The 27,242-nt window shown below is 39.9% G+C and overlaps 2 protein-coding genes and 1 long non-coding RNA gene across 4 annotated transcripts in view; all 3 read left to right on the forward strand.

Annotated features, from left to right (window-relative positions):
- The window catches only part of LOC101487469 (butyrophilin subfamily 3 member A2), a 406,303-nt gene that overhangs the window by 92,290 nt on the left and 286,771 nt on the right, over positions 1–27,242 (forward strand). The gene's annotated exons all lie outside the window — the stretch shown is intronic.
- Positions 5,677–27,242, forward strand: part of LOC143414993 (uncharacterized) — a 182,337-nt gene continuing 160,771 nt past the window's right edge. The window contains exon 1 of the long non-coding RNA XR_013095602.1: positions 5,677–5,711. This is a non-coding gene — a long non-coding RNA (uncharacterized LOC143414993). The remainder of the gene's footprint in view (positions 5,712–27,242) is intronic.
- LOC106675787 (butyrophilin subfamily 3 member A2) lies at positions 9,890–14,887 on the forward strand. Its single transcript, XM_076880139.1, has 6 exons — positions 9,890–9,903; positions 10,032–10,119; positions 10,334–10,675; positions 11,442–11,720; positions 11,809–11,928; positions 12,970–14,887. The coding sequence occupies exons 2-6, from the start codon at positions 10,041–10,043 to the stop codon at positions 13,410–13,412; spliced, it is 1,263 nt and encodes a 420-aa protein (XP_076736254.1). The 5' UTR covers positions 9,890–9,903; positions 10,032–10,040; the 3' UTR covers positions 13,413–14,887.

The raw sequence follows: 27,242 nt of genomic DNA on the forward strand, positions 1-27,242 counted from the left end.
TCACACCTTGGCTCAGGTGATTAGAGGATCGTCAGTGGGTCCTTTTGTCCCTCTTTGGGGGGGATACTCCCATTGGGTTTAAATCTGTCAGGGCCAGCAGCTTTGCAAGGGTTGATACTGCTCAGTGCGTTATGGACGTGCATTGTGGTGAGAATGACGTTATGGCAGTCATCAAGGGGAGGGTTTAGGCAGACTTTTCCTTGTTGCTTTGCTTTTCCTTGGAATTGCTAGGCTTGTGGCCAGAGATGACCTGGATGCGCAGGCACATGCATCGTGGGTCAGTGTGGACAAAGTGTTCCTCCACCTTCAGCTTGTAGCTGTGCTTGGCCTCTTTGATGCCCCCCTGTAATGTACTGTAGGCCTGAGCGTCTCCGGATCTGAAGGCATTGTTACGTGCATTTTTTAAAAACTTTTTTTCTTTTGATTTGGCGATCATTTTGGCTGTGTTATAGCTTGTGGCACAGATTTTAGTAGGAAATCTTCTTTTCAGTCCAAGTTTTGAAATCTAGGGTCTTTCACATGCCATCCATACTCTGTTTTAACACCTTTGTGTATAAAATCTGCCATAAAATCCTCTCTCTCTCTCTCTCTCTCTGTCTCTCTCTCTCTCGCTCTCTCTCCCTCCCCCCCCCACACACACACACACACTTTTTCTCATTCAAAGCCTGGATGTTTTCATTTTGGGGCGACCGTGGCTCAGGGGATTGGGAAGCTCATCTGTAACCGGAAGGTTGCCGGTTTGATCCCCTTGCTCTCTCTGTCCTGGTCGTTGTGTCCTTGGGCAAGACACTTCACCTACCACCTACTGGTGTTGGCCAGAGGGGCTGATGGTGCAATATGGCAGCCTCCCTTCTGTCAGTCTGCCCCAGGGCAGCTGTGGCTACAACTGTAGTTGCCTCCACCAGTGTGTGAATGTGAGAGTGAATGAATAGTGGAATTATAAAGCACTTTGAGGGTCTCAAAAAGCGCTATATGAATGCAATCCATTATTATTATTATTATTATTATTATTATTATTATTATTATTTTAAATTTTTCCACATTACATATGTTCAGTGGTGTTCTTATGTTGTTTAAGTTTTTGGTGTTGTTGGAGTTTCCAAAATAAATGTTTTCAATTGGCCTAGAATGGCAAAATGGTTAAATCTGGTGAAGTAAAGTAAAAATGTCAAATATCACAACTTTTCTTCAAAATGAAATTAAATAAAGCATGTTTTTATACTACAATGGCAGAGAGATTAAAAAAATGTGGTTTTAGTGGAAGTGAATGGGGCATTTTTATACAAGGGAAAGTAGTAGTAGTAGTAGTAGTATTAGTAGTAGTATTTGGCACTCCAAAAAAAAAAAAAAAATTATGTCTAAAACTTTAATCACTTTAATCACTGGTGACTCAGTGTTTTGACTTTAGTTTTATTATTAATCTGTGATTTCATCGTGGTTTATGATTACTTGTGTTTTTCTTTCTGTTTTGTATTTTCCGTGCTCTAGTTCTTCTTTACTTTGTAAATACAAGGCTTTGTTCCTGTCTCCTCGTGTTTAGTGTAGGTTTAGTTCAGTCTTTATGTTTATATTCTTCCCCAGTCAGTCGTGTTTCAAGTTACTCCTGTCTCTGTGCTCCCTTAGCTGTCTGTGTTTATAGTGTTGCGTCTCTTGTTTAATTAGTGTCAGCTGTGTTTCCCTCCTGGCCCTCATTTACTCCTTTAATTTATTGTCTGCGTTTTCCTCTGTTCAGTGTTGCGTCACATCCTTTTACTTGCCTGTGTGTTCTGTTCACTTTTTCCAGTTTAGTTTAGTTTAGTTTAGTTTTAACTCGTGCAATAAAGCTGAGGTTTTTTTGAGTTTAAGTAAATGGCCTCGCTTTACTTAGTCCCTAAGGAGCCCAAAGCGTTTTGCACTACATTCAGTCATTCACACATTCACACACTGGTGATGGCAACTACATTGTAGCCACAGCTGCCCGGGGCACACTGACAGAGGCGCATCCTGGAGTTTTTGTTTCCTCCCTTCCTGCCTATCGCACACAGACCTTGACAGGAGGATACAAAAGGGTGGAAGAGTACTTGAAGTCATGTGTCATATGATCATGTGACTGGAGAGCTAGGGAAAAGTAGACCACAAAAAAATTATATAAATGTGTATTTAAGATATGAGTATTGACATAATTTATGTATTTTCTCATTGGTACATCTTATATGTGACGTGATATTTTACAAATGAAGTATCAACATTACATAAATATGGCACATACCACACAGTATTACAAGAAATTATTATGTATTTTTGGCATTCTATCATAGAGTTATGATTACAGGTACTCCCATTGTGAGAGGGAATTTCTTTATCAACAGTATATCAAGCTGACTGTGTGAACTGTTATGGCTGTGTGCAGCCAGGCAGGAAAAAGAACCCAATATGCAGACTCGTGGAGGCAGAACTTAAACTCTAACTCCACTGCTTTATTGCAGGAATTAGTCAAAAAACAGAACAAAACTACGAGGGCTGGAAACTGAACTGGAAACAAAACACAAAGGCCAGAACAAGGGTACGACACGACACTGACAAAGAGAAACGCAGGGATTAAATACACAGATGGAGCAATCAGGGAATGACAGACAGGAGGGCAACACAGCTGGGACAAATCCGATCTAACGAGACAAGGGAGCAAAACCAGAAACATTAACATGAGACACGGACCTTCAAAGTAAAACAGGAGACACACAGGCACAGAACTAAACCACTACAAAACACTAGAAATCACAAACCACAAAGAAATCATAAAAAAAAACAATAACAATACACAAAACACTACAGGGCCCTGTTTCAGGAAGCCGGTTTAGAAAACTCAGAGTGAAAAACGATACTCAGGGTTTAGTAACCCCGAACTGTCCAACTCGGAATATTCGGTTTCAGAAAGGCTGATAACAAGTAGTTCAGTCAACGCGGAGTTGCTTTAACCCCAAGTGAAGCGCGCGGACGAGGATACATAAAGCCCTGATAAGCGGAGCACAGATTAAGCGAGTCACCATGGAGACGGAGGGAAAGAAGGCACGGTCAATGTATTTCACAGCGCTTGACGCCGAAATTCTGATGGCAGCATATGCCGATAACATGCAAATTTTGCGGAAAAAAAAGTAACACAGCCACAGCTGCAAAAGACAGGGAGCATGCATGGCAAAACATAGCCGACAGAGTCAATGCGTGAGTGTTAATATAAACATTGAGCGCAGGTGCAACCCAACAGGCCCCAAACGTTCCTGGCAGCAAGTAAAAATGAAATATAAAAATATAGTCCAAACAGGTAAGGTGTAATTGTATTATGAGCCATAGTGCTTGGTCTGTTTGTCCGATGTAAATCAATTGCAGTTAGAGGCTACATTAATTTCCTTCCTGTAAGCACTTATTGAAATCATCTGAGCACATTACAAGTACATATTTGCGTACTCTGTATGCTCAAATGTGGCCCGTTATAGCCAACAGAAAAAAAGCGGAGGCCCGAAAAACAGGTGGGGGTCCTCCACCACCACCACTCACAGAGGCTGAGCAGTTGGCCCTCAGCCAAAACAGTGGGCGCCCTGTGGCCGAAGGCATCTCTGCGGGGACATCCTCTGAGTCAATAACCCCGCAAGACACAAGTGCCTACATAGGGGGTAAATCCAAAATAATACATGATGTGCATACATCCTTTCTTCACAGTCACCTTTGCAGTGCTGCTCATTCATTTGATAAACTCTTTACCATAATGGATTATTTTGTAGTGAAGTTATTTTCCTACTGATTTTGCCTTCCCTCAGTCTTGGTTGTCTTTGAGAGCATAATGACAATGAAGTGTAAGGTGATTGGTATGTTTGTTAATTGCCATTTGGTCCCTTGTAAGTTATAAGTGACCTGTATAAACCTCATATTCTATCAGTTGATGGTGGTGGTGTACTGCATCTGGTGCAGCCTCCTGTTGAGCCAGACCAACATGCAGTTGTGAGTAATACTCCACAGATTATATGAGTTTACAGTAGAACAGCAATGTTGTTTATTTCTTTAGGAAAATAATGAAGAAACATTGACAGCTGTTACAGAGGAGGAAGCAACAGAGACACTTTATGAGGTTTACATCTTTTAATACTTTGTGTACAGGAAACACAGGCGACCAATAAAGCCAGTTGAACAAAAAATCTGTTTATTCTTCTTTCAACATGTTGAGGTGATGGGTCAAAAGAAATGATTGTGACATATGGTGTCTCTGACTGTGCTTCCATCTTGTATGTCCGTGGGAGGGTCAGGATGTTCGTGGTTTGGATCACTGCTGATGTTTGGTTCAGAAGGACAGTGTTCTCCTCTAATTGTGGCAATGTTGTGAAGAATCACACATGCCACAATAATGTCACATGCCCTTTCTGGGGTGACCTTGAGTCTTTGCAGGCACTGGAACCGGGCCTTAAGCATTCCGATAGTCATTTCAATTCTGGCTCTTGTCCTGCAATTAGCCAGATTATATCGCTGCTGTGGGCCCGGTTCAGGGTCAGAGTAAGGGGTAAGCAAATAGGGTAAACATGGATACCCCCTATCACCAAGCAAGTAGCCAGTGAACTCTCCTAAGACAGAAGGATACACTTCAGTTCAAATGTCCCTGAAGCAATTGGTCTTTATATATTTTAAAGTATTCTCAACTCACCATGTCCAAATTTTGTGCTCAGTGTACATTCACGGAATATTTGTGAGTCATGGACAGAGCCTGGCCACTTGGCTTCCACATTTGTGATAATGTTGGCAGCATCATATATGATCTTCACAGTGCAGAGAACACAAATTAGCATCCATTACTATAATGAAATAATTTGTTAGTTTGAAATGCTACAGGGAACTATGTACCTGCACATTAATGCTGTGGAAAGACTTCCTGTTCACATAGTCTCCTTCATTTACTGAAGGAGCAATGATTGGAATGTGAGTGCCATCTATACAGCCAATCACGCCTGGGAACCCTGAAAATAAATGTAAAATTTAAGTAGTAGTCCAAGTATCACCACATCATAAATTAAGTTTTGGTCATCCTGATACCTGCAATTTTGTGGCATCTCTCTTTGATAAATCTTGTGGGTCTATGACCGGGGAACACAAATGAGTACAGGAGACGTTTCAGTGCAACTGTAACATTCCTGACTGCCCGACAGACGGTAGCCTTGGAAACGTGCTCAGCGTCACCAATATTATACAGAAAGCTCCCGTTTGCAAAAAACCGAAGTGCAATACAAATAATATGTGATGAACTGAGAGCATGTCCGCGATGTGTCACATGCGTAATATATGGCCTGAGGATATTATCCAAATACCTTATAGATTGTGCTGAGAAACGGTAACGTTCGCACAGAAAATCATCAGGAAATGATAAAATGTCCAAACGCGCTCTGATCACTCTCTCCCGGCGGAGAGCTCTGCGGAGAATTTGGGCTTCACGATCTACTGGCTCTTCAAGGAAGAGGCACGCCATGTCCGACACTTCCTACTGTCAGGTTTCCGACAAAGGGGCGGAGACAGTCAGGGTTAGTTGTAGTAAACCTGCTAGGGGGCAGGTTAGCTTCACGGAGTGTGTCGTCATAGTGACTCACTGAGGCTTCATCTGAACTTGCTTTGTGAAACCGAAAACCCAGAGTTTTCGTTAACTCAGGGTATACTTAGTCAGTTTTTCCACTAAACCGGCTTCCTGAAACAGGGCCCAGGTCACCAAAACCAGGACTGTGACATGAACCATGTACGCTGGAACAACACTAAAAGTGAATAATGGAGAAATAATAAGTAGGACTTAGCTGTTCAGCCTTTGTAGTCTTTTAAGTTGTTCTATTCCTGAGCAATACATTTATGGTAAATTATAATTGAGAACATATTCTACCATTTTATATCTGTGTCATGTGATCATCTAATTAAAGCAGGTGTCTCAAACTCTTTCTCTCTTTAGGCCCATGTCACCCCTACTTGTGGCCTGTATGTTGACATGTAATAAAATATGAATATAATTTAATTTGGTCCTTGAAGTTACTTTTTTTTGTTAGGGACGATTTGTTTGTTGATGAGTGCAATGTTAAAATAAGTTCTTTAAAAAGCAAAAAAAATAATAATAATAATAATATGAAGGCAATTTGAGCAGAGAGTACAAACATGTTGACAGATTGACTGTGGTGGTTCAGTGAGAGTTATTTTTAAAGAAAACAAAAAAAACTACAAGACACATGGTCCTAAATACAACTAAAAAATAAAAAAAGGTTTTACTTATCCTGCAGTCCTACAGCAGAACCTATAATATGGACTTGATTCCAAATGTATTGTTATAATTCATTGGTTTATGCAAGCATGGCTCTACAGGGCAAGCCAAAAAAGAGGCAAATGTTAGCTAAAGTCACATTATCCAGGGATAAAATTGAATGTGCAGACTCCCAGTTGGCAGGAGTCTGCCACCGACTGGCTGCCAGCTTGTTGCAGGCTGTTTCTATTTATGCTTATTATACAGAACCTACCACAGGTTTTTCCAGGCAATAATCACACAGTTTTTAAGTTTGCTTTAATAGTTTATTAATATGCTATTAAATAGAACTAGACTGTTTTGCATTTTGCAGTTTTTATTGTGCTTATTACACAAACTACCACAGGTATAATAACTTAGAAATTACCACATTATTACGGTCTTGTTTCTTCCGTGTTCCCACTTTATGACAGAGCTCTATTTTCACATTGTTACCCCCAGTTTTGGGACCTTTGTTATCCAATTACATTAATTCCAGCATAATATTACTCAATTGTAACCACTATTGCTACTATGATATTACCTGGATATTACCTGGTTTTTCCTTTGGTAATTGCATAGTAATAAGTAACCACACTTTTACCATCTTGTTTCCTGCTTGTTACCCTACTATTACCCCTTATTACTGCGCTGTAATAGAAAGTGCTACCATTTTTGGCCAGAGGTTAGGAGCTGTTACAGTGTTAAGGGTATGATGGCTCTGCAGTGATGTTCCTTGCTTGTTTCCTGATCTGAGGTCAGTTCAGCAGCAGTGGTGTTTTCTGCAGACCTCACTGTCTGCTGTTGTCTGTTCTTGTCCTGTTTGGTGATCCAAAATAATAGTGATATCGTAGTGGAGAACAGAAAGGATTACTGCAGAGTGGAAATGGATCACCAGACAGTTTGTTGGTGTCTTAGATGAACTCTGAAAACACTCTCTGTCTGATTTTTCTTCATGTGATGACCTCCTCTAATGCTTTGTTACGAAGATTTTCACTATGACATGAAATATGCAGGAGTGTTTGAACATGTGTAGCAGGACTCTTTGACTCTGCCAGAAGGCTCAGTGAATATGTGAATATTTGTGCTTCACCCTGTTCTAAAAACACAGTATTTTATATTTCACCCTTCCTCTCTGTGTCTCAGGTTATCTTCAGGTGATTGGTTCATCTCAGCCAGTCGTGGCCATTCATGGTGATGATGTCATCCTGCCGTGTCACGTGCAGCCTCTCCAGTTTAGGACAAGGAGGTGACAGTGGAATGGTGGAGACTGGTCCTTCCTCCTGACCCCAAAGATGCACAAAGCCAGCACATGTATGTGTACTGTTACCACCCAAACCAGGAGGACGTAAACATGAAGATGTGGAGGTACGCTGGGAGGTCGGAGCTGTTCAAGGCCTGAAAAGCTGCAACGCATCGCTCAAGATCAGGAAGGTGGAGCTCTCAGATGATGGAATATACAGATGTTTCCTCCCAGAGATACAGAGCATGCAAAGATCTGCAGATATCCGGCTGGTTGTTGGTGAGTTCTTCCAGGAAATGTTTAATATCTAACTCACTGTTGATGATGTCGCACTGAGCTATTCTAGCTTTAATTTTAATGAGTAATTTGACATTATATAAAGTTCTTTTAAGCCTTCTTAGAGAAATTATTATTTGATACGTCATGTAGTATTTTATCTGCCTCTGTTATTAATTAAAAAACTTTTTTTTTCAGAGTCAAACGTTGCTAAAACTGTGGTGATGTCAACAGAGCTGCGAACCGGACCTCTGCAAACAGCAGTTGTGAATGAAAAGAACAATGTTAGAGGTAAAAATGATTCTTTACAAAGATCACAACAGTGAAGTGACACATGAACGATGATTTGTGCCCTGAACACACAGAGTTCCAGCTGTGCTGCCTCCTTTTACTTTAACTTCCAGGTTGATCTGTTAAACTTAGGAAGAGGTCAGAGGTCAAATGTGATATGATAATTTAAATCTTTATACTTTATAAATGTTGACATTATACAGCGTACTTTTAAGCATAGTAGTTTCTAGGTTTTAAGTCTTTTTGTCAATTTTCCACCAACAAATCATAAAGTTGATTTTGGTGGATGTCAGACAGATTTTAATTGAATTGTTATAACATGATCCTGCTCTACAGCCTACAGAGTTTTATCAGAATACGTTCAAAACTTTTAGAGCTGTTGTGTTTACAGAGAGAATGAAGTGCAAATGCTACCAACAACATGAGCTCCTTATTGAAGGTGATAAGAAACTGCTGAAACTATTTTGAGCTCATCTTTGTTTTACACATGATCTGTACTGATCTGATTGATGAAATATATGCAATTAAAGGTAACTGTCCCTGTGTTCATAGTGCTCAGTGTTTATCTAATAGATGGAACACTAGAAACTGATCAGACAGGAATGTCAGGTTTGCAGTGACTCATTAGTTCCTGCTTCCTGCTCAGCTTCAGTGACTCATTTCACTTCGACAGTGAAAGTTTGGATCACTGTGTCATAGTCTGGAGTCTTCATCTGTGGTAAGTCGTTATCTTTTTTTTGTTTCTTTGGTTTGTGCGGTTTGTGTGTGTGTGTTTGTTTTTGAGACAGGGAACAAACAAACAAGAACTTCATAACAAAACACTAAAATTTGTTGTCAAAAACTATGGCATTATTTTTTTGCCACTATTCTGAGCACATGTAAAAAAAAGAATGAGACCACGTAAAAAGAATTTGCAAGTACACGTGTTGCATTTTGAGGAGAAATTTATTTTGAAAGAAGAAAAGCTAAACTTGAGTGAACAAAATTCATTGCTGCATGCAAAAAAATTAATTTCAGTGTTTGCTATGTCCCTGGTAGTAACCAGACTGAAAAGCAGCACACATTTCGGTGCTTTATTTCGGTGCTTTTTTTTCCTGAGCTGTGATACACTTTAGATTCTAGCCAATCATTTTACGTTTCCGAGGATAGTAGGCGGGGCCAGGTACGTACGTTCTTTTAGAGCAGAGCTACAGATTAAAAATGCCCAAGGCGAAGCGGTCAAAGTCTGGCTGTACTTCACAGCAAAATATGCAAACTCAGCAGCCTGCAACAAGTGCTCGGGTCCAGGGCAGATGCTGATGGCTCAACAATCCAGTGAAGGATGACACAGGTCCGCCATCATAAATAGTGCTCCAAATCAGCTGGGATTGGCTGCAGGTGTGACGGTGAGCACAGGTGCGTGGGCCAGGGACAGGAGCCCATAATGAGCACCGCCCTGGCAGAGGAGAGAGAGAGCACAAAGGAAAAAAACAAACAAAACACAGAGTCAGCCGGTGAGGAACGGGGACCATCACAAAGAAAAAGTCATAATTTTCCAGTTTGTCTTTTAACTGAATATCCATATTTCCTGCAATGCAATTGATCTGTCTTGTAACTGTTTGTCTGGAGAGGAGTACATTTTAAATGATTACCTTTTAAGAATTTTATTTTAAAATAATGGAATTTTTTAAGGGCATTTTAGCATGAGAACGGCTTAGTGCAGGGGTGTCGAACTCCAGGCCTTGAGAGCTGGTCTCCTGCAGGTTTTAGATATCACCCTGGGTCAACACACTCGACTCAAATGATTAGTTCATTACCCTGGAGAGGTTCAAGACATGTTGAGGAGGTAATTTAGCCATTTAAATAAGCTGTGTTGGATCAAGCACACATATAAAACCTGCATGACACCAGCTCTCCAGGGCTGGAGTGTGTGTGTTGTTTTTGCAGATTTGATATATGCCCTTTTTTTTGCAGACATCTAGAATGAGTGGTATAAAGGATAGACATCGCTTGGTTTTGCAACATGTTGTGATCCTCATTTTTTTAACACAATCTTGTGGTGGTAAGTTGCACACCAACATTTAGAAAATCCACAGTTTAAAGTACTTACCTGTAGTTTTTAACAGAACATGAAAACAAACACTGTTACAGCAACAGTTTATGTTGATTTCGTTAAATAAATCAGTTACATATCTTACTCAGCCTGATCTTGGAAACTCATGAAGTCTCCAGAATTACAAAACTGCAGAATTTGTTTGTGTGCCTAAATTTATTAGGTCAACATCAGATGATTGGTCCAACTCAGCCAGTAGTGGCCATGATTGGTGATGACATCATTTTGCCATGCCACCTGGAACCTGCTGTGGATGCTGTTGACCTGACTGTGGATTGGTCCAGAAAGGACCTCAAACCTAGATCTGTCTATGTGAGGCGAGAGGGTGTGGAGCTTCTGACTGAGCAGAATCCTTTGTACACAGGAAGAACATCACTCTCTGTCAACAAACTGCAGTGTGGAGACGTTTCATTGAAACTCTCCACAGTGCAACTCTCTGATGCAGGAACATACAAATGCCTTGTACCTAAATTTAATGCAGAAAGTGTGGTGACGCTTGCTGTAGGTAAGTTTCATTTAATTTAGATTCATTTCTTCACTTTGCAATTTAGATGTGAAGAAAGACTTTAAGCAACATAGATATTGAGGATCAAAGGGCACTCAGAATGACAAGTAGGATAAAGGAACACTTGTGTCAGCTCCAGTAGAAAGTGGATCACAGACATGTGAGTTGAGAATAGAAGTGCATTTATTTTGGGTAACCAAACCAGCTCTGATTTGGGCTAAAAAATGCTTCTTGAACATATATTTGGACTGAGCATACCGACACAAACTGACAAGAGGGAATCCCTACTGAATCATTGGCAATCTAGTATTCTGGCCATAGGGGTACACAACCTGACCAGTGTAGCACATGGAACAGCTGGACAAATAAGAGAGGTGCATAACAAAAACCAACAGTATTTATAATTGGAGGGGATTTGTGCACCCACTAAATGGGCATTTAGCCAACCGAGGGGGAGTTGGCCCCATGATAAAAACACTACAGCCAAGGAGGCCCTTTTAACGACCAAGAGGGACCAGAGGAACGTTGATTTGACAAAGGAAATACTTGGATAGGCACAGGGTAATTTCAGCCTATATACAGGAATTTTGACAAGAGCAAATGGAATAAATAAGAATATTCGAATTTTGTCCTGCCAGATTGGCAATGTTGATTTCACATATCATTGGGCCAATCTATAAGTCTCTTAGGACAAGAACAATGTGAGTTAAGATTGATCAGAGATAAATTTGGGCGAACAGTAACTATTTAATTCTTTTCTTTGCAGGTTCAGTTTCCTCACCAGTCATAGAACTCACTAATGTCAAAAATAAAATGGTGTTAGAGTGTAAATCTAATGGCTGGTATCCAGAGCCTCAGATGTTGTGGGTGTACAGTGAGGGAAAACCCATTTCTGTTGAACCTACAAAGAATGTCAGAGGTTCTGATGGCCTCTATGCTGTCAGCAGTAAAGTGACTGTGGAGAAAGGACAGAGCTACAGCTTCACCTGCAAAGTTCAACAGAAGAATATCAGTCAAATCAAAGAGACACACATCCATGTTTCAGGTAGAAATGCTTTTTTCTTATATCACTCACATTAATTTTCAGTTACAGAAAGTAGAATCTAGAACATTTTGTCTCCTTGTATTTACAGGTGATCTCTTCATGGTCCAGTCTAATACTGCTGTTCACATTACCATCAACTTGGCTGTCTGTTTAATAAGCATCTGCACAGTAATATTCCTAATATGGAAATGTGGACAAAATAAAACCAGTAAGTTCAAACTTCATGGTACTTTTTACCCCAACCTCAAATTATCATCAGACCTTTTTAATGTCTTGTTTTAGTGTAACTGCCTTTAAAATAAAGGGCTAAGAAGTACAAACGTGATTCAAATAAAAATGACACAAACACATAAACAACAATGTTAAAGGCACCCTAGGGAAAACAGTGGATGGAGATTGCAGCATGACCAAAATTATTACAGCAATGATCTTGTAATCTCATTGCCTTTATAATTGTTGCTTTGAAGATCAGTTAATGTAATTGCTGCAGGGCAGCGGTTTACCAGCAAAATTGAAGGCTCTCAACAACTTTACTTTTATAAAAGAATATAACCAGCGACCTGCTGAATGTGTAAAAATTTTCCTCTATTGTGACTGAGACATTTGGGGGGGGATAGGTAAAGATATTTGAGGAAATCACCCACTGTAAAATTATTGTTATAGCAACAATAATAATAAAAAAAAAACTTTTTGTGCTTCATCCTGATTGTATGTATTGCCATCAAAATATCATGTTCGCACTCATTTACTTCTATAAACAACAAAGTGAAAGGAAATTAAAATGTGAAAAATATGTATAAATATGTATGAATAGATATGTGATTTTGAATAAAATTGGCAGCACTTCTCTAATGTAATAGTAATGCTTCAAACTATCTATTTTTATTTACATTTTAATACTGGTATAGTAATTTAGAACTGCCAGCACATGTGTAATACATAGAAATTACCAAAATTTTATCCCTATGATCTACATACTTGTAGATAAATACAGTTAAATACAGGGTATTTATATTAACCCTTATATTGATATGTATGTGGATATACATTCTAATCAAGATTGTTTCATGTTTTTATTCATTTTTTAATTTAAATTAGTATTATATTATACAGTAATTAATAGTCTTGAAGAGTTTAAATATTTTGGTTTGTTTGTTTTGTTTTGTTTTAAGAAGCATCCAAGTATGTGTTTTAGCTCTCAGCGATATTAGGTTTAAACATTTTTTTTCCTGCAATTTTATTCTAACAGAAAACAAAAGCCTTGAAGATGAGTTTCAGAACAATGAGGAAGACTTAGAACATGTCCAACAAACCATTAAAAAACTCAAGGAGCAGAAGACATCTCTGAAGAACCAGAGAGAAAAACTCATCACACTGATTCAGGAGGACAAGGCAGAGAAGAAAGAAATCATGTTGGAGACTATCCCAGCTTTGGCTTTGGATAAATGCAAACAAAGGCAAAAGCTTACAAATAAAGAAAAGGACCTGGAAAAGAGAATGGAAGTTCATGATGAACTGTTAAAGATGACAGAAAAGCTAATGGAGGAAACAGAGAACATTATAATCCAGATGACAGAAAGAAAGGGAAAGTTAGAAAAAGACAAGGAACAAATTATTAAACACTTGAGAGAGAAACAAAGAAATGAAAAAGATTTTGAAGAAACTGTCAGAGAAACAAGCGAGAAACAATGAACCGGTGTGTAAGAACCCAGGATGAGTTTTTCTTTAATATGTCAATGCTAAAATCACACATACAAACTGTCATGTTGTGTTCAGTTTATGTTCCCAGTGTCTTCAGTAGTGAACCTAACCCTATTTTTTTCTTTTTTCCTCAGCAAGCAACAGAGTAACACGATAAATAAAACGTGGATTTTGCATTGCTGTCATTTTGCGATGCGATACCTGATATGTCTTTATTTATTTGCTTTAAATTTATATTATATACACTTAAACAAGACATTTTGACTGTATTTTATCATAGGAGATGTTGTTATGATAAAATGTATCAATATTTTTTAATCTTTTTAATCTTCTGTCTGTGTGAAAGTAAGAATTACACTGTGAGAGAAAGAAGAAAATATGCTGTATGTATTGTATTGTTGTGAGATCTGTGGTAGAAAGAGACTAAAGTCCCCCCCAGTCATCGCTAGATCAGAGGTGAGAGAGATTAAAAGATTAAAGAGATTAAAGGGTCTTAATATTCAGACTTATGTGAGTAAGGCCACACACAAGGTCACACTAATACGTTTTCGTTTGAAAACGCATCTTTTTCTCTCCGTTTTGGCCTTCAGTCCACACTGAGACGGCGTTTTCAGTCAAGGAAAATGGAGCGTTTTGAAGATGTTCTTCAAAGCGGATACATTTAAAAATGTTGTTTTCGCATCGCAGTGTGGACAGCGTACCTGGAGCCTTTTTGAAAACCATGACGCATTTTAGTCATGTGATGCAGTCATGTGACCAATTAAACTAAGACAGCGGAGGGCAGTTGTTACAGCAGTTGTTTTGTTTGCTCTCAATTTTGACAGCTCTATTAAAGATTAATATCAGTTTGTACATGCTCCAGATAGCTTTTCTTCAAATTCTTTAATTCCCACTCGCTTTTGCAACTTTGTACTTTTGTGTTACTCGCAGCAACAACTCCACCTAATTGTTAGTCCATTTAAAAAACTTGGTGCTTTTCCTCAACATTTTGCCGCAACGTTTTTGGACGTTTCAATGTGCACTCACAACTCTGTGAAAACGACTGAAAATGGTAGTGTGGACGCGGAGCGTTTTAAGATGAAAACGCCATTTTCAAATTTATCCGGACTAGTGTAGACTAAAAGCCTAAAAGTCATCAAAGTTCTAAAACGGAGCTTTCCCTCTATTTCCTCATAATAAAGCTTTTTTAATTTTAATCAAAGATGAATCAAAATATAAGTTTGATCAATATTAGATCACTATTTCAATGAGAAACAAAGTTTGATTAATGGAAATAACTGTTTTAATGTCTGAGTTTTGTGGTGGTGTGTAAGTGCTCATGAGCAACTTCAACCTTTACAGTTTTGTGTCTAATTCCTCACCAAGAGTCTGACCTTGGTGTGTGTGTGGGTGTGTGGTGCAGGATGGGGGGGTGAAAGTGACAGCCTGGGGCCACTAATTTAAGAAAATATCTGACTACAAAATGTATGATTTAATAAAAGAAGTTTAATAAAATAAGTCATTTTTAAAAAGTGAATTAACAGAGTTTAAAGATGTGAAAGTATTCCTCTGTGTTTGAATTATGTTACAATAAATTTTCATGTGAAAATGTGCTAAAGAATGTTAAGAAAAACAAAGGAAATGTAATGAATTGATTTTAAAGTTTAAAAGTACAAACTTTGTGTTAAATCATATTATAATTCAGAGAGACAGAGAGTGACAGATAAGGTGGACATAGGGTGATAAAATATCAACCACTTGATTGGATGTCCAAAATGTGAAGATGTGACGCCCAGTATGAGAAAGGGGAGAAAGGGTGAGCAGGTAAAAAATGGGGTATAAACAATGTTCCCTCTAATTTTTCACGTGTCTGAGCGAACACACAAACTCCCTGAGCGATCCCTTGGACCACTGTGAGCGACATCAGACGTGTGCACTGTGGTCATGCCAGCATTGAATCCATCCAAGTTACATGATTTATTAAGATAATCAAATCACAGCATTTACATTTATGTTAGACTACTTTTGATTAACTGCTTTAGCCCCACTTACAATGAAAATGTAAAACAAAAATGTAGTCATTGACCTGTGTAGTATGTTAACACTATTGGAAGTAAAAATAACTTGAACTCAAATTTTGAAAACACAACTTTCTTCTTTTTTATTTTTTTTTATTTTTATAAAGCTCTGACTTGTATTATGAGTATGAGTCTGTGGTCTGGGAGAGAGTCCTGTAACTCTGTCTGCAAAATACAGTATATAATGACCAATGTTGGGCAATTAATTATATAGTTACTTCTTCAAAAAAGTAACTGAGTTTGGCAAACAACAAAGTTTTTTGAAGCTATTTTTTTTTTAATGCAGCCAAGGTGTTTTTTTTAAATAAACATTTCAAACTATTTACAGAACAATCAGGTGTTCTGCATCAAATTTGATGCCATACAAATCCTTTGTGCCACTCCAAAAATAATTTCTGTCCACATAAAGGAGAACATCACAAGCCTGATACCTGCAGGCCTGACAACAGGAGATGTATCACTCCTGTAAAACCTGTAACATTCAGCAGTCGCCTCATTTTTCTGACACACACAACAAAACTATTGACTACACTACACACTAACTACATAAGATTTGCGCAATGTTGCAAATCTCTCACATCTCACATCTCAAAACACTGCCGTCACTCCTAAAACTTCCCCCCGTTTCTTAACAACTAGATGCCATGTTGCCATATCATTTTTTGATTGGTCGACATGGTACTTTTTTCGACCAATAGGGAAGGGTGGGGGTGTTTTTGGTTTTGTTTTTGCTCACAGGCGGAAAGCTCTTTCGAGCGTTTTTTCTTATAGACCGTTTCTTCCCGTAGTAAATATAAACAACGACAGTATTCAGGAAGAAAACCAAACATTGCAGATATTTTTATCATAACTCTGGTTTTACGTGGCCTATCAACACAATTTAAAAACTGGTATAAAGTCCACACTTTCTCCATCAGTTGTTCCGTCTGTCCTGCTCACATCTCCAATGGTTGTACACGTTGTCATTAACGTGGCTTCACTCCACATCAGCCACGCCACTTTGCTAGCTAAAACACCGGTGTCGGCACATAAGGACGCTGTCATAGTACGCTGGATTGTTGATTACCTGACAGGAAGACCACAATATGTACGTCTCCCACAGTGTGTGTCTGACAAGGTGATTAGCAACACAGGGGCACCACAGGGGACTGTCCTCTCCCCCTTCCTCTTCACCCTCTACACCACAGACTTCAGCCACTGCACAGAGACCTGCCATCTTCAGAAGTTTTCTGATGACTCTGCGGTGGTTGGATGCATCAGCAGGGATGATGAGACAGAGTACCGGGCTGTGGTCGACTCCTTTGTCACGTGGTGTGAGCAGAATCATCTGCAGCTCAACGTGGCAAAGACCAAGGAACTGATCGTGGACTTCAGGAAGACCAGGAAACACTTGACCCCTGTTTCAATCCAGGGGGTCAGTGTTGACATTGTGGAGGACTATAAATACCTTGGAGTACACATTGACAATAAACTGGACTGGGCTAAAAACACCACAGCACTTTACAGGAAGGGCCAGAGTCGTCTCTATTTTTTGAGGCGACTGAGGTCCTTCAACATCTGCCAGAAAATGCTGAGGATTTTCTATGAGTCTGTGGTGGCCAGTGCGATCCTCTATGCTGTTGCATGCTGGGGGAGCAGGCTGAGGGTCGCAGATGCCAACAGACTTAATAAACTGATCCGTAAGGCCAGCAATGTTGTGGGGATGGAGCTGGACTCCCTCAAGGTGGTGTCGGAGAGGCGGATGCTGTCCAAGATAAAGACAATGTTGGATAACACCTCCCACCCACTCCATGACATGCTGGTCAGTCACAGGAGCTCGTTCAGTGAGAGACTGAGATTACCGAAAAGCACCACTGAACGACACAGGAAATCATTCCTGCCTGTGGCCATCTCCCTGTACAACGCATCCACTTAACACACTGTTTGCTGCTACAACTACACATGTTTCTTTTCCAAATATTTATTTATAAGTGACTTATGTATGTATGTATGTATATATATGTATATATTGTACTATTCTTAGTTAGCGTATTGTCTGTCTTGTCTTAATGTTGGTTTAAAATGGAGCACTGTAACAAAAAATAATTTCTCCCAGGGATCAATAAAGTATTCTGATTCTGATTCTGATTCTGATAGCCTGTCAACAACGTTGATTAGCTGCGTATATACGAATGTGAATCGCATTATTGGCTGGACTATGGGATAAGGTGGCATCGTTCTAATCCCATACGGAGCAGCCACTGACTAACACTGCAAAACAGAATTGTTGAAGTTTTAATTTCAATTCAGGTTAGATTTTTTTGTGCGCAACGCAAGTTTTCTGTGCGCAGAGACCGTGCCAGCAGTGCGCAATTGCGCACGTGCGCAGCTTAGAGGGAACATTGGGTATAAAAGAGATTTTGGGTTCTTCCCCTTTGTCTTCTGTGAGATGAGCAGTTCAGAAGACTCGAGGTGAAAAGAGGGGAAAATTCTAGCAGGGACACTAAAAGGGGTAGTGGAAGTCCAAACTTTGAACCTGTGAATTGATTGTGGAATTTATATCTCTAATAAAATATTCTGCAATTAAAGTCTAAATTGTGGACATTTTAACTTTAAACAGTAAAGATAATGGTCTGAGTATTACTCTTTATTAGTGCAAATAGCTCTTACATGTTACCCTGCCAATCAAAACAGTAGTTGGTGATGACATGGCATTTTTTTTTCGAATCTGCCATCAGTGTTGTTTCTAAGGCTGAGAAGTGGACCAGATCTAAGCACAAATAGCACAAGATGATAGAAATTACTTTTGAATGTGTTGGATGCATTTTGTATAACAGTCTGGATAAAACAATATTCAATACACTGTTGCTGTCTTTGTTCACCATGATTAATTATCCCAAAAGGTTGATTCTGTTCAATGAGGAAACTTATGACACTCACCAACTTTTTGATCATGTGAACACAGCAGGATCATGAGTCATCACTGAAGAAATCAAAAACAGCTACAACTTACAAAAATTCCTACAGCTGCTAACAAATGTATTATAAAATCTCGTAATTGGTACAAAAATTTGTTGAGAAAAATTAACTATTAAGTCTTTGGAATTTAATAATTGCTGTTATTGAATTGTGACTATAATGATTAATAAATAAGCTGAAGCTTATTTTTCATGTGGAAATAGACACTTACACAGTCTGATGCACAGAGCTGTGACATCCATGATGCTGTGTGGACAACTGACAGTGAGCATGGGATGTTCTACTGTGTGGTTTCTTTCTGCAGCGAAAGCGATGCTAAACAAAAACAGTTTTCAAAGAAGCTGCGTTGCATTCAAGTTACCCACAGTGTTTCAGATCACTATCTAAGAGAAGAAGGGGAAAAAAGCTTCAATTTTCCCACAGTGAAGGACTCCCACTAGATGCAGAAGAATAATCACCATCACCATGATGCAAGAGAAAATATGGTTTAAGAAGGAAACTCATTGACTCTGTGTAAAAAAAAGAAAAAGAAAAATGGAATCAAGGTAGCAACAAGAGAAAATTGAAGGGAGCAGTGGGCATCTTTGACATTAATCTCAATGCCATCATTAAAATGCTTTTTAACCCTCTGGGATCCAGGGTATAATTGACCGTTTTTGACTACTTTTGATTTTACCTCCATATTTCACCTTTAAAAACTTGGAGTTATTTTTTCATTTTGGCATACTATATTAGAACAAATTGATCTAAGTTCATACAAAAAAATTAAAATCAGAGTGGAAAAAAGTTTTACAATAAAATTCAATAAATAAAATAAATAGAATACTTGAAGTGCTGAGTGGCGTGATGGACATTTTTTTGTAGCAGCATTCAGACATGTTATTACAGTTGGATAAAAGCTGTGTTTGAGTCTAAGAGTTGTGTTTGAGTCTATTTGTCCTTACACTGAGTGCTCTCTGCCTGAGGGCAACAGTTTAAACAGGGAGTGGCCAGGATGTGAGGTATATTTTATAATGTTTTGGGCTTTTTTAAGACAGTGAGTATTGTGTAGATCTTCCAGTGTGGGGAGAGGGCAGCCAGTGATCTTTTGGGCGGTGTTAATGATCCTTTGGAGTGATTTCCTCTGGTCCACTGTGCAGCAGATGCATATGCAATAGGTTAGTACACTCTCGATGTTGGCTCTGTAGAAGGACACCAGCAGTCTCTGTGTGAAGACAGGATGTCCAAAATACTCGCTGAAAAGCCTTCAGTTAATCCAAAATGCTGCAGCAAGAGTCCTGACAGGGACTAGAAAGCATATTTCTCCTGTTTTGGCTTCCCTTCATTGGCTTCCTGTTAAATCCAGAATCGAATTCAAAATCCTGCTCCTCACATACAAGGTCTTAAATAATCAGGCCCCATCTTATCTTAATGACCTTGTAGTACCATATCACCCCATTAGAGCACTTCGCTCTCGCTCTGCAGGCCTACTTGTTGTTCCTAGAGTATTTAAAAGTAGAATGGGAGGGAGAGCCTTCAGTTTTCCGACCCCTCTTCTGTGGAACCAGCTTCCAGTTTGGATTCGGGAGACAGACACTATCTCTACTTTTAAGATTAGGCTTGTAGTTGCCCTGATGCTTATCTAGAGCATAAATTATCTAGAGCAAAAAGAAGAACAATAAGTACTGGAAGTTATGGTATGGCCCCAACAGAGCTCTGATCTCAACATCATCAAGTGTGTCTGGGATTACATGAAGACACCGAAGGATGTGAGAAAGCATCCATCCACAGAAGATCTGTCGTAAGTTCTCCAAGATGTTTGGAACAACCTACCAGTCGAGTTCCTTCAAAGACTGGGTGCAAGTGTGCCTAGAAGAATAGATGCTGTTTTGAAGGCAAAGGGTGGTCACACCAAATATTCATTTGTTTTAGATTTATCTTTTGTTCATTCACTGCATTTTGTTGATTGATGAAAATAAACAATTAACACTTCCATTTTTGAAAGCATTCTTTGTTTACGGCATTTTTTCTCACCTGTCTTAAACTTTTGCACAGTACTGTAAATTTAAATAATATACTGATAATGAAATGATTTTTAACTGGCATCATGGAGATGCTGCACATCTCAGCTAAACCTAATGAACCTAATCAACATAGTCAAACATACAAACAAACTTGTTGCTATAACTTTTTACTATATTACAAAATCTGAATGTGAACAGAAATATATAGGAGCTACACCCTATTAATTATGCAAAAGGTTAATAACATGAACAATTAATGCCCAATTTCATTTTGTCATGTATGTGTTCTTACAGTTCAGCTAAAATTCCCTAAAGGACCTTTTTCTGTCCTGACTAAGTGTTGTCCTCATGAACATAGACTCAGCTATACAGACAGCTAAACACTCTCCTCATCAAAATCAAAGGAACAGGCCGATGTGTTGAGTTGGATGATTTAATAAGGAAAAAGTGTGAAACTGTTGACAAAACCAGAAATAAACCAATAAAAATGTTGCATCAATATAAAATATAACAAACACATATTCAAAAATATAAGAACACTATATTTATCTGCTTAGTGAGTGCCCGAATAAAACATCAAATGAAATCACGCTCATGATCAAAATGTTAAAGAAACCTCATGGCATATGAGCTAGCTTAAACTTACTAGCTTAGGTTATACATGCATTCAAATTAAATACAAACTACAAACTATATCACGCCTTCACAACAAATAATAATGCACACAAGTCGTCTCAGTGATAACAAACAATATTACTTACAGATGATGCCGTTTATCAACTTGTGAAGGCATGGATGGCAACAGATTAACAGAAGTGAAACTGCCTCTGGCTAGATCTTGCAGTGTAAAAAATACACAATAACAACCACTAGAGGGCAATCTGCTGCAGAACAGAAAATACCTAATGCCAGCATAGACCTAAAAGAACTACAACCTGTCTTGATTATCTCTAGCTGGCGATTATGATACAATTGTGTACCATTCTGTTAATGATGAAGTAAAAGTTCAGTCATATTAGTTTTCAAACTTATGAATACTACAGAGATTAACTGAATGATTACTGCCTGCTAGACCTAACATGAGCATACACTTTAACTTTAAAGCATCCTGCCGACTACAATTGGACAACAATGAATTGTACGTACATACACACAAAGCACATACAAAAATTGTACAAACAATAAAGGTGATTTGTGCTGTCATTTGCATGGCCAGCAACCGTTATTCTGTAAGGGAAATGAAACATTTGGAAGGCAAATAATTTTGTCCATTTTCCCCAATTCAAATAAGAATGAAAGCAATGTGCTTAACAATCACTTCAATCCACAATCTTTATCAAAAGGGTGAGATAACTATAAGAGCTGAGGATGTCTATGATTTCACATCTAGTAAAATAACAAGTGATGGACCCAACATGTATCTTATAATCTCTTTCTTTTGTGAGCAGCTGTTGAAATAGAGCTTCAAAATTTAGGTTCATCTTCTCCAAGACTCTGTTTTACATGGAAGTTACTCTGCTGCACTTTTCAGTGGTCCATAACTCTCAAATGTTGGATTAACAAAACAATGAAAGTAGCACTGCTACATCAAACTTAATTAGTGTGCACAAATGCAGAACAACCTTTTGTGTTCTGCAAATAAGCTTTTCTTTTAGAAAAGGAAACGTAAAAATTTTATGATCATGTATGATCCATCCATCCATCCAAACTGAAACATTTCCAAACATTTTAGCATATTATATAAATCATTTACATCTCTCTGTTGTACTCAAATTCAACATGAGAGTTTTCCTGCTCTATGCAGAAACAGCAGAGGTAACACCAAACAATTTGGAAAATTAAACCAGATCATGTACATCAATGCTGAGCACAGGGCAGTGCTGCTCACTAGACGTGACATGTTGAGAGCATTAAATAAAAGCACCCCAACAACCCACAGCCACACAGCACAGGTTATAGCCATGATGGTGTAGAAAGCTCTCAGCTTTGATTGGTCAACCATCTCCTTTTCCCCACCCCCTTCCCCTGGCCTTGGGCGAATCAACACACACAGAACAGAGAGGCTGCAGAAAGTTATGATTATTATGGAGAGAGCCAAAACAAAGAACAATGGGGCAGGTTTGTAGTTAGAGGGTAATAAAACTTTAACACCTGACAGTCCTAAACTCAGCAGCCAAACACAGCCAATGCTGATGTTTCTGATCCTGACCCCACGGGCATTCCTTAGACTCATGTAGGTGATGGGATGAACAACAGCCATATAACGTTCTACACAGGTCAGGAGGTGGAAAAGTATTTCTCCATAATAAGCAATGCTACTGGCATATGATCCCACAGTCTCACTCACTAAGTGATTAGTGTATGCACCACAAAACATGATCAAACATGCTAAGACCCAGATCAGCTCCATAGCAGCCATGTGGTAGGTGAAGATGTCAGAGTGGCTTGCTGTTTTAAAGGAGCGCTGCTGCCGCCATCTTTGGTGACCAATATAAAAGATGATGACAGAGAGAGTGAGGAGGAGGATGATTCTCACTGTATAGAAGGGAACCATTTGGGATGAATTTGCATTTGTGGAACAGAAATAGTCCAGAAAATTGTTGGAGGTGGTGTTAAGTGACATATCTCCTGTAGGTCTGATGAAAAAAAACAAAAACAATTATAGGGACAAACAGGGGAGGGATCGACAGTTCACAATTAAAATGCATCTTATCAAGAAAATGTACTCCTAGACAGTCATAGATCAGTTACTATATCTTTGGGAGCGAAAGTGTGAGTAATAAACTGCTTCCTGAAATATTTTTTAAAAGGAATTTTACAGGACATATAATCTTAAATGTTAACTGACTTTTTAATACAAAACCAAAATGAAAAGAATTATTGACACTGGAAAAAATCTACCAACAAAGCTTGTGATAAAAACATAGAGCTGATCATTATCATTGTTATCTGCAATATCATTAAGTTGTTGGTTTGTTCACACTGAATAAAATTTAAATAGTCAGAGCCAGTATCTATGTTATTACAGAAGATTGACTCTCTATATGAATATATGTTCAAACATAAAATATACTGTCTCTCTTATGATAGCATATACTTATGTAATCATAGTCAGTGTTCTTAGATTCTCCTAATCAAGTCTGATTTAATCACAGAAAACCAACACAAAAACATTTGTGCAGTGGATAGCTTTTTTTTTTTTACATATTAGGGGTGTATAGGCAACATAGATTCATGTATGGACAAGTGTCTATTGTCTGCCTTTAGAAGGAATGAGTTAATTGCATAGCCCCTAATATTCAATTTATAATTAGTTTTAAAAAGATAAATAACAGATTAAATAACCAAATAAGGCATTTTAAATGAAGTTCTCACTATAATAAAATACATTAAAAAGCACCTTTTTGGCTGAATTGTTTCCTCTGGCTTGCGTCTCCAAACTGATTGATTGCTCTTTACACTAAATGTGCAGCGATGCTTCTGGGTACTCACACTGGGTAGTTCACACAGCAGCAGAGTGATAGGAGCTTTTTGCATGACTCAGTAGGTGGCACTTAATGCAAATCAAGCAGCAAATTATACTCTAGCCTTTGGAACACAGAGTCATATCACAGGGTACATGTGTATTATCAAACCATATTAAAACAGAATTCTTATTTTTACTAAAACTAAACTAACTAACTCAACCTAAAACTAACAAAGAATTTGTGTAAAGAATGCAACTGGTTTAGACTTAGTGACTTATGTGACAGGTAACATGCAGTTTGGGCTGTCAACAATGTGGAAAGAGTAGTGTTAGAGTTTTTTAATGTCTACGTTTCCTTCACTCCATTACATCTGACCATATTCAAATAGCCTGTGATCAAAAGCAGGTGTTCATTCAAATTAAGCAGTGTCAGGCAGCCTCTGTAGCAGCAGCTAAGTACTAATCCTTTCCTATTAAAAAAAGGAAAGGAAGAAAAATAACAACAGCATGCTTTTTTTAACTAAAGTCATATCCCTTTTACTTTCCATAAATACAAAGACAAAAAAAGAAAAGAAAAACACAGGTAGGAGATGTTTAAGGAGAAGTCAGCTGCACGATCACATCACTGTGTTAGAGAATGATGGACCTTTGGAGCTGACACATATAGTTAATCTCACAATTGTGGGGAGGAATAAAAGGGTCAGGGTAAGTTAAATCATTCGGACATTCAATTGCAAGAATCATCAAACACGGGGAGAACATGAAAACTCCACACAGAAAGACCCCGGCCTGATGGTGAAATTGAACTCGGGACTTCTTGCTGTGCGGCAACAGTGCTAACCACCGTGCTGCCTGGGGACTCGTCGGGGATGCAAAACTATATGTGGAAAGAAACTGTGACCTAGGACAAGCTGATGGCATAAGATGTAAGTACAACTCCTCCGGTTTCATATGGGAAAAAAATTATTGCGCTAGCTTACGTGGTTGCAGAGCTACCGGGATTTAAAAGTAGTTGTGCAAAACGGAGCGTGCCCGCTCCGACCAGTTTTAAAGGGTTAATGACTTTTTTTCTAAAAAAAGCAACCAGCAAGTAAGTAAGTAAAATTTTATTTATATAGCATCCTTCTAGATAAAATATTGCAAAGTGCTTCACATAGAGATAACAAAGTATAAAACAAAAACAGACGACAGTTAATAAAAATGCAATTCTAAAAACTGCATTTTTGTTTTTAGTTGTCTTTTAAAAGAAACTACTGAGTCCACAGATCTTAAGCTCAGTGGGAGATAGCTCCACAGTCTAGGACCCTTAGTTCTCAGCCTTGTAAGCTGAATAACAAGAAGGCCCTGATCACATGACCTCAGGGACGTAGAGCTGTAAAGGTTCAATGATATAGGCTGGTGCTTGTCCATGAAAAGCTGAAAAGGTCAGAACCAAAATCTTAAAATGGACTGTGAATTCAATGGGCAGCCAATGCAGCTGTATTAGCAACAGTGTCACATGTGAGTACTTTGAGTATTTGGTCAGAAGTCTTGCTACTGTGTTTTAAACAATCTGCAAACGCTCCAGGGAGTTTTTGCTTAGACATGTTAAACAGTGAATTACAATAGTCCAATCATGATGAAATGAATGCATGTATAACAATCTCTATTTCAGTGCGTGACACAACAGGGCTTAATTTAGAAATGTTTCTTAATTGATAAAAGCAGGACTGAACCTCTCCTCCTTGAATCGCTACCTTATCGTGGTGGAGGGGTTTGTGTGTCCCAGGGATCCCGGGGGCTATGTTGTCTGGGGGCTTTTGCCCCCTGGTAGGGTCTCCCATGGCAAATTGGTCCTGGGTGAGGGACCAGACAAAAAGCGATTCAGAAGACCCTTATGAAAAGGACATCGAGGGAACAGTTTACCCTGCCCGGGATAGGGTTACCGGGGCCCCGCCCTGGCCAGGCCCGGGGAGGGTGCTCGAGGGCGAGCGCCTGGTGGCCGGGCCTTAGTCCATGGGGCCCGGCCGGGCACAGCCCGAAGAGGAGACATGGGCCCATCCTCCCGCAGGCCCACCACCCGCAGGAGGCGCCATAGGGGTCGGGTGCATTGTGTGTCGGGTGGCGGCCAGGAGCGGAGGCCCTGGCGGACTGACCCCCGGCTGCCAAGACTGGCAATAGGGACATGGAATGTCACCTCTCTGGTGGGGAAGGAGCCTGAGTTAGTGCGTGAGGTTGAGAGGTACCGGCTAGATATAGTTGGGCTCACCTCTACGCATGGCTTGGGCTCTGGAACCAGTCTCCTGGAGAGGGGCTGGACTCTGTCTCAGTCTGGAGTTGCCCCTGGTGAGAGGCGGCGGGCTGGGGTGGGTATTCTAATATCCCCTCGGCTTGCTGCCGGTATGTTGGGGTTTTTCCCGGTGGACGAGAGGGTTTGTTCCCTGCGCCTTAGGGTCGGGGAACGGGACCTGACTGTCATCTGCGCTTATGCGCCGAGTGGCAGTTCAGAGTACCCAGCCTTCTTAGAGTCCCTGGGGGGGGGGGGGGGGGGGGGGGGGGTGCTGGAAGGTGCTCCACCTGGAGACTCACGTGGGTAACGACAGCGAGACCTGGAGGGGCGTGATTGGGAGGAACGGCCTCCCTGATCTGAACCCGAGCGGTGCTTTGTTATTGGACTTCTGTGCTAATCACAGTTTGTCCATAACGAACACCCTGTTCGAACATAAGAGTGTCCATAAGTGCACGTGGCACCAGGACACTCTAGGCCGTAGGTCGATGATCGATTTTGTAATCGTATCACCAGACCTGCGACCATATGTTCTGGACACTCGGGTAAAGAGAGGGGCTGAGCTGTCAACTGATCACCACCTGGTGGTGAGTTGGATCAGGTGGCGGGGGAGGACACTGGACAGACCTGGTACACCTAAACGCGTAGTGAGGGTGTGCTGGGAACGTCTAGCAGAGGCCCCAGTCCGTGAGATCTTCAACGCACACCTCCGGCAGAGCTTCAACAGCATTCCGAGGGAGACTGGGGACATTGAGTCCGAATGGACCATGTTCAGCGTCTCCATTGCCGAAGCTGCTGCATTGAGCTGCGGCCGCAGGGTGGTTGGTGCCTGCCGTGGTGGTAATCCCCGAACCAAATGGTGGACACCAGAGGTGAAGGGAGCCACCAGGCTGAAGAAGAGTCCTATCTGGCTTGGTTAGCCTGTGGGACTCCGGAGGCAGCCGACAGGTATCGACAGGCCAAGCGGAATGCGGCTCGGGCAGTGGCTGAAGCAAAAATTCGGGTGTGGGAGGAGTTCGGAGAGGCCATGGAAAAAGACTTTCGGACTGCCTCGAAGAGATTCTGGCAAAC

This window comes from Maylandia zebra, linkage group LG3 (assembly GCF_041146795.1).
Source record: "Maylandia zebra isolate NMK-2024a linkage group LG3, Mzebra_GT3a, whole genome shotgun sequence".
Lineage (NCBI taxonomy): Eukaryota > Metazoa > Chordata > Actinopteri > Cichliformes > Cichlidae > Maylandia > Maylandia zebra.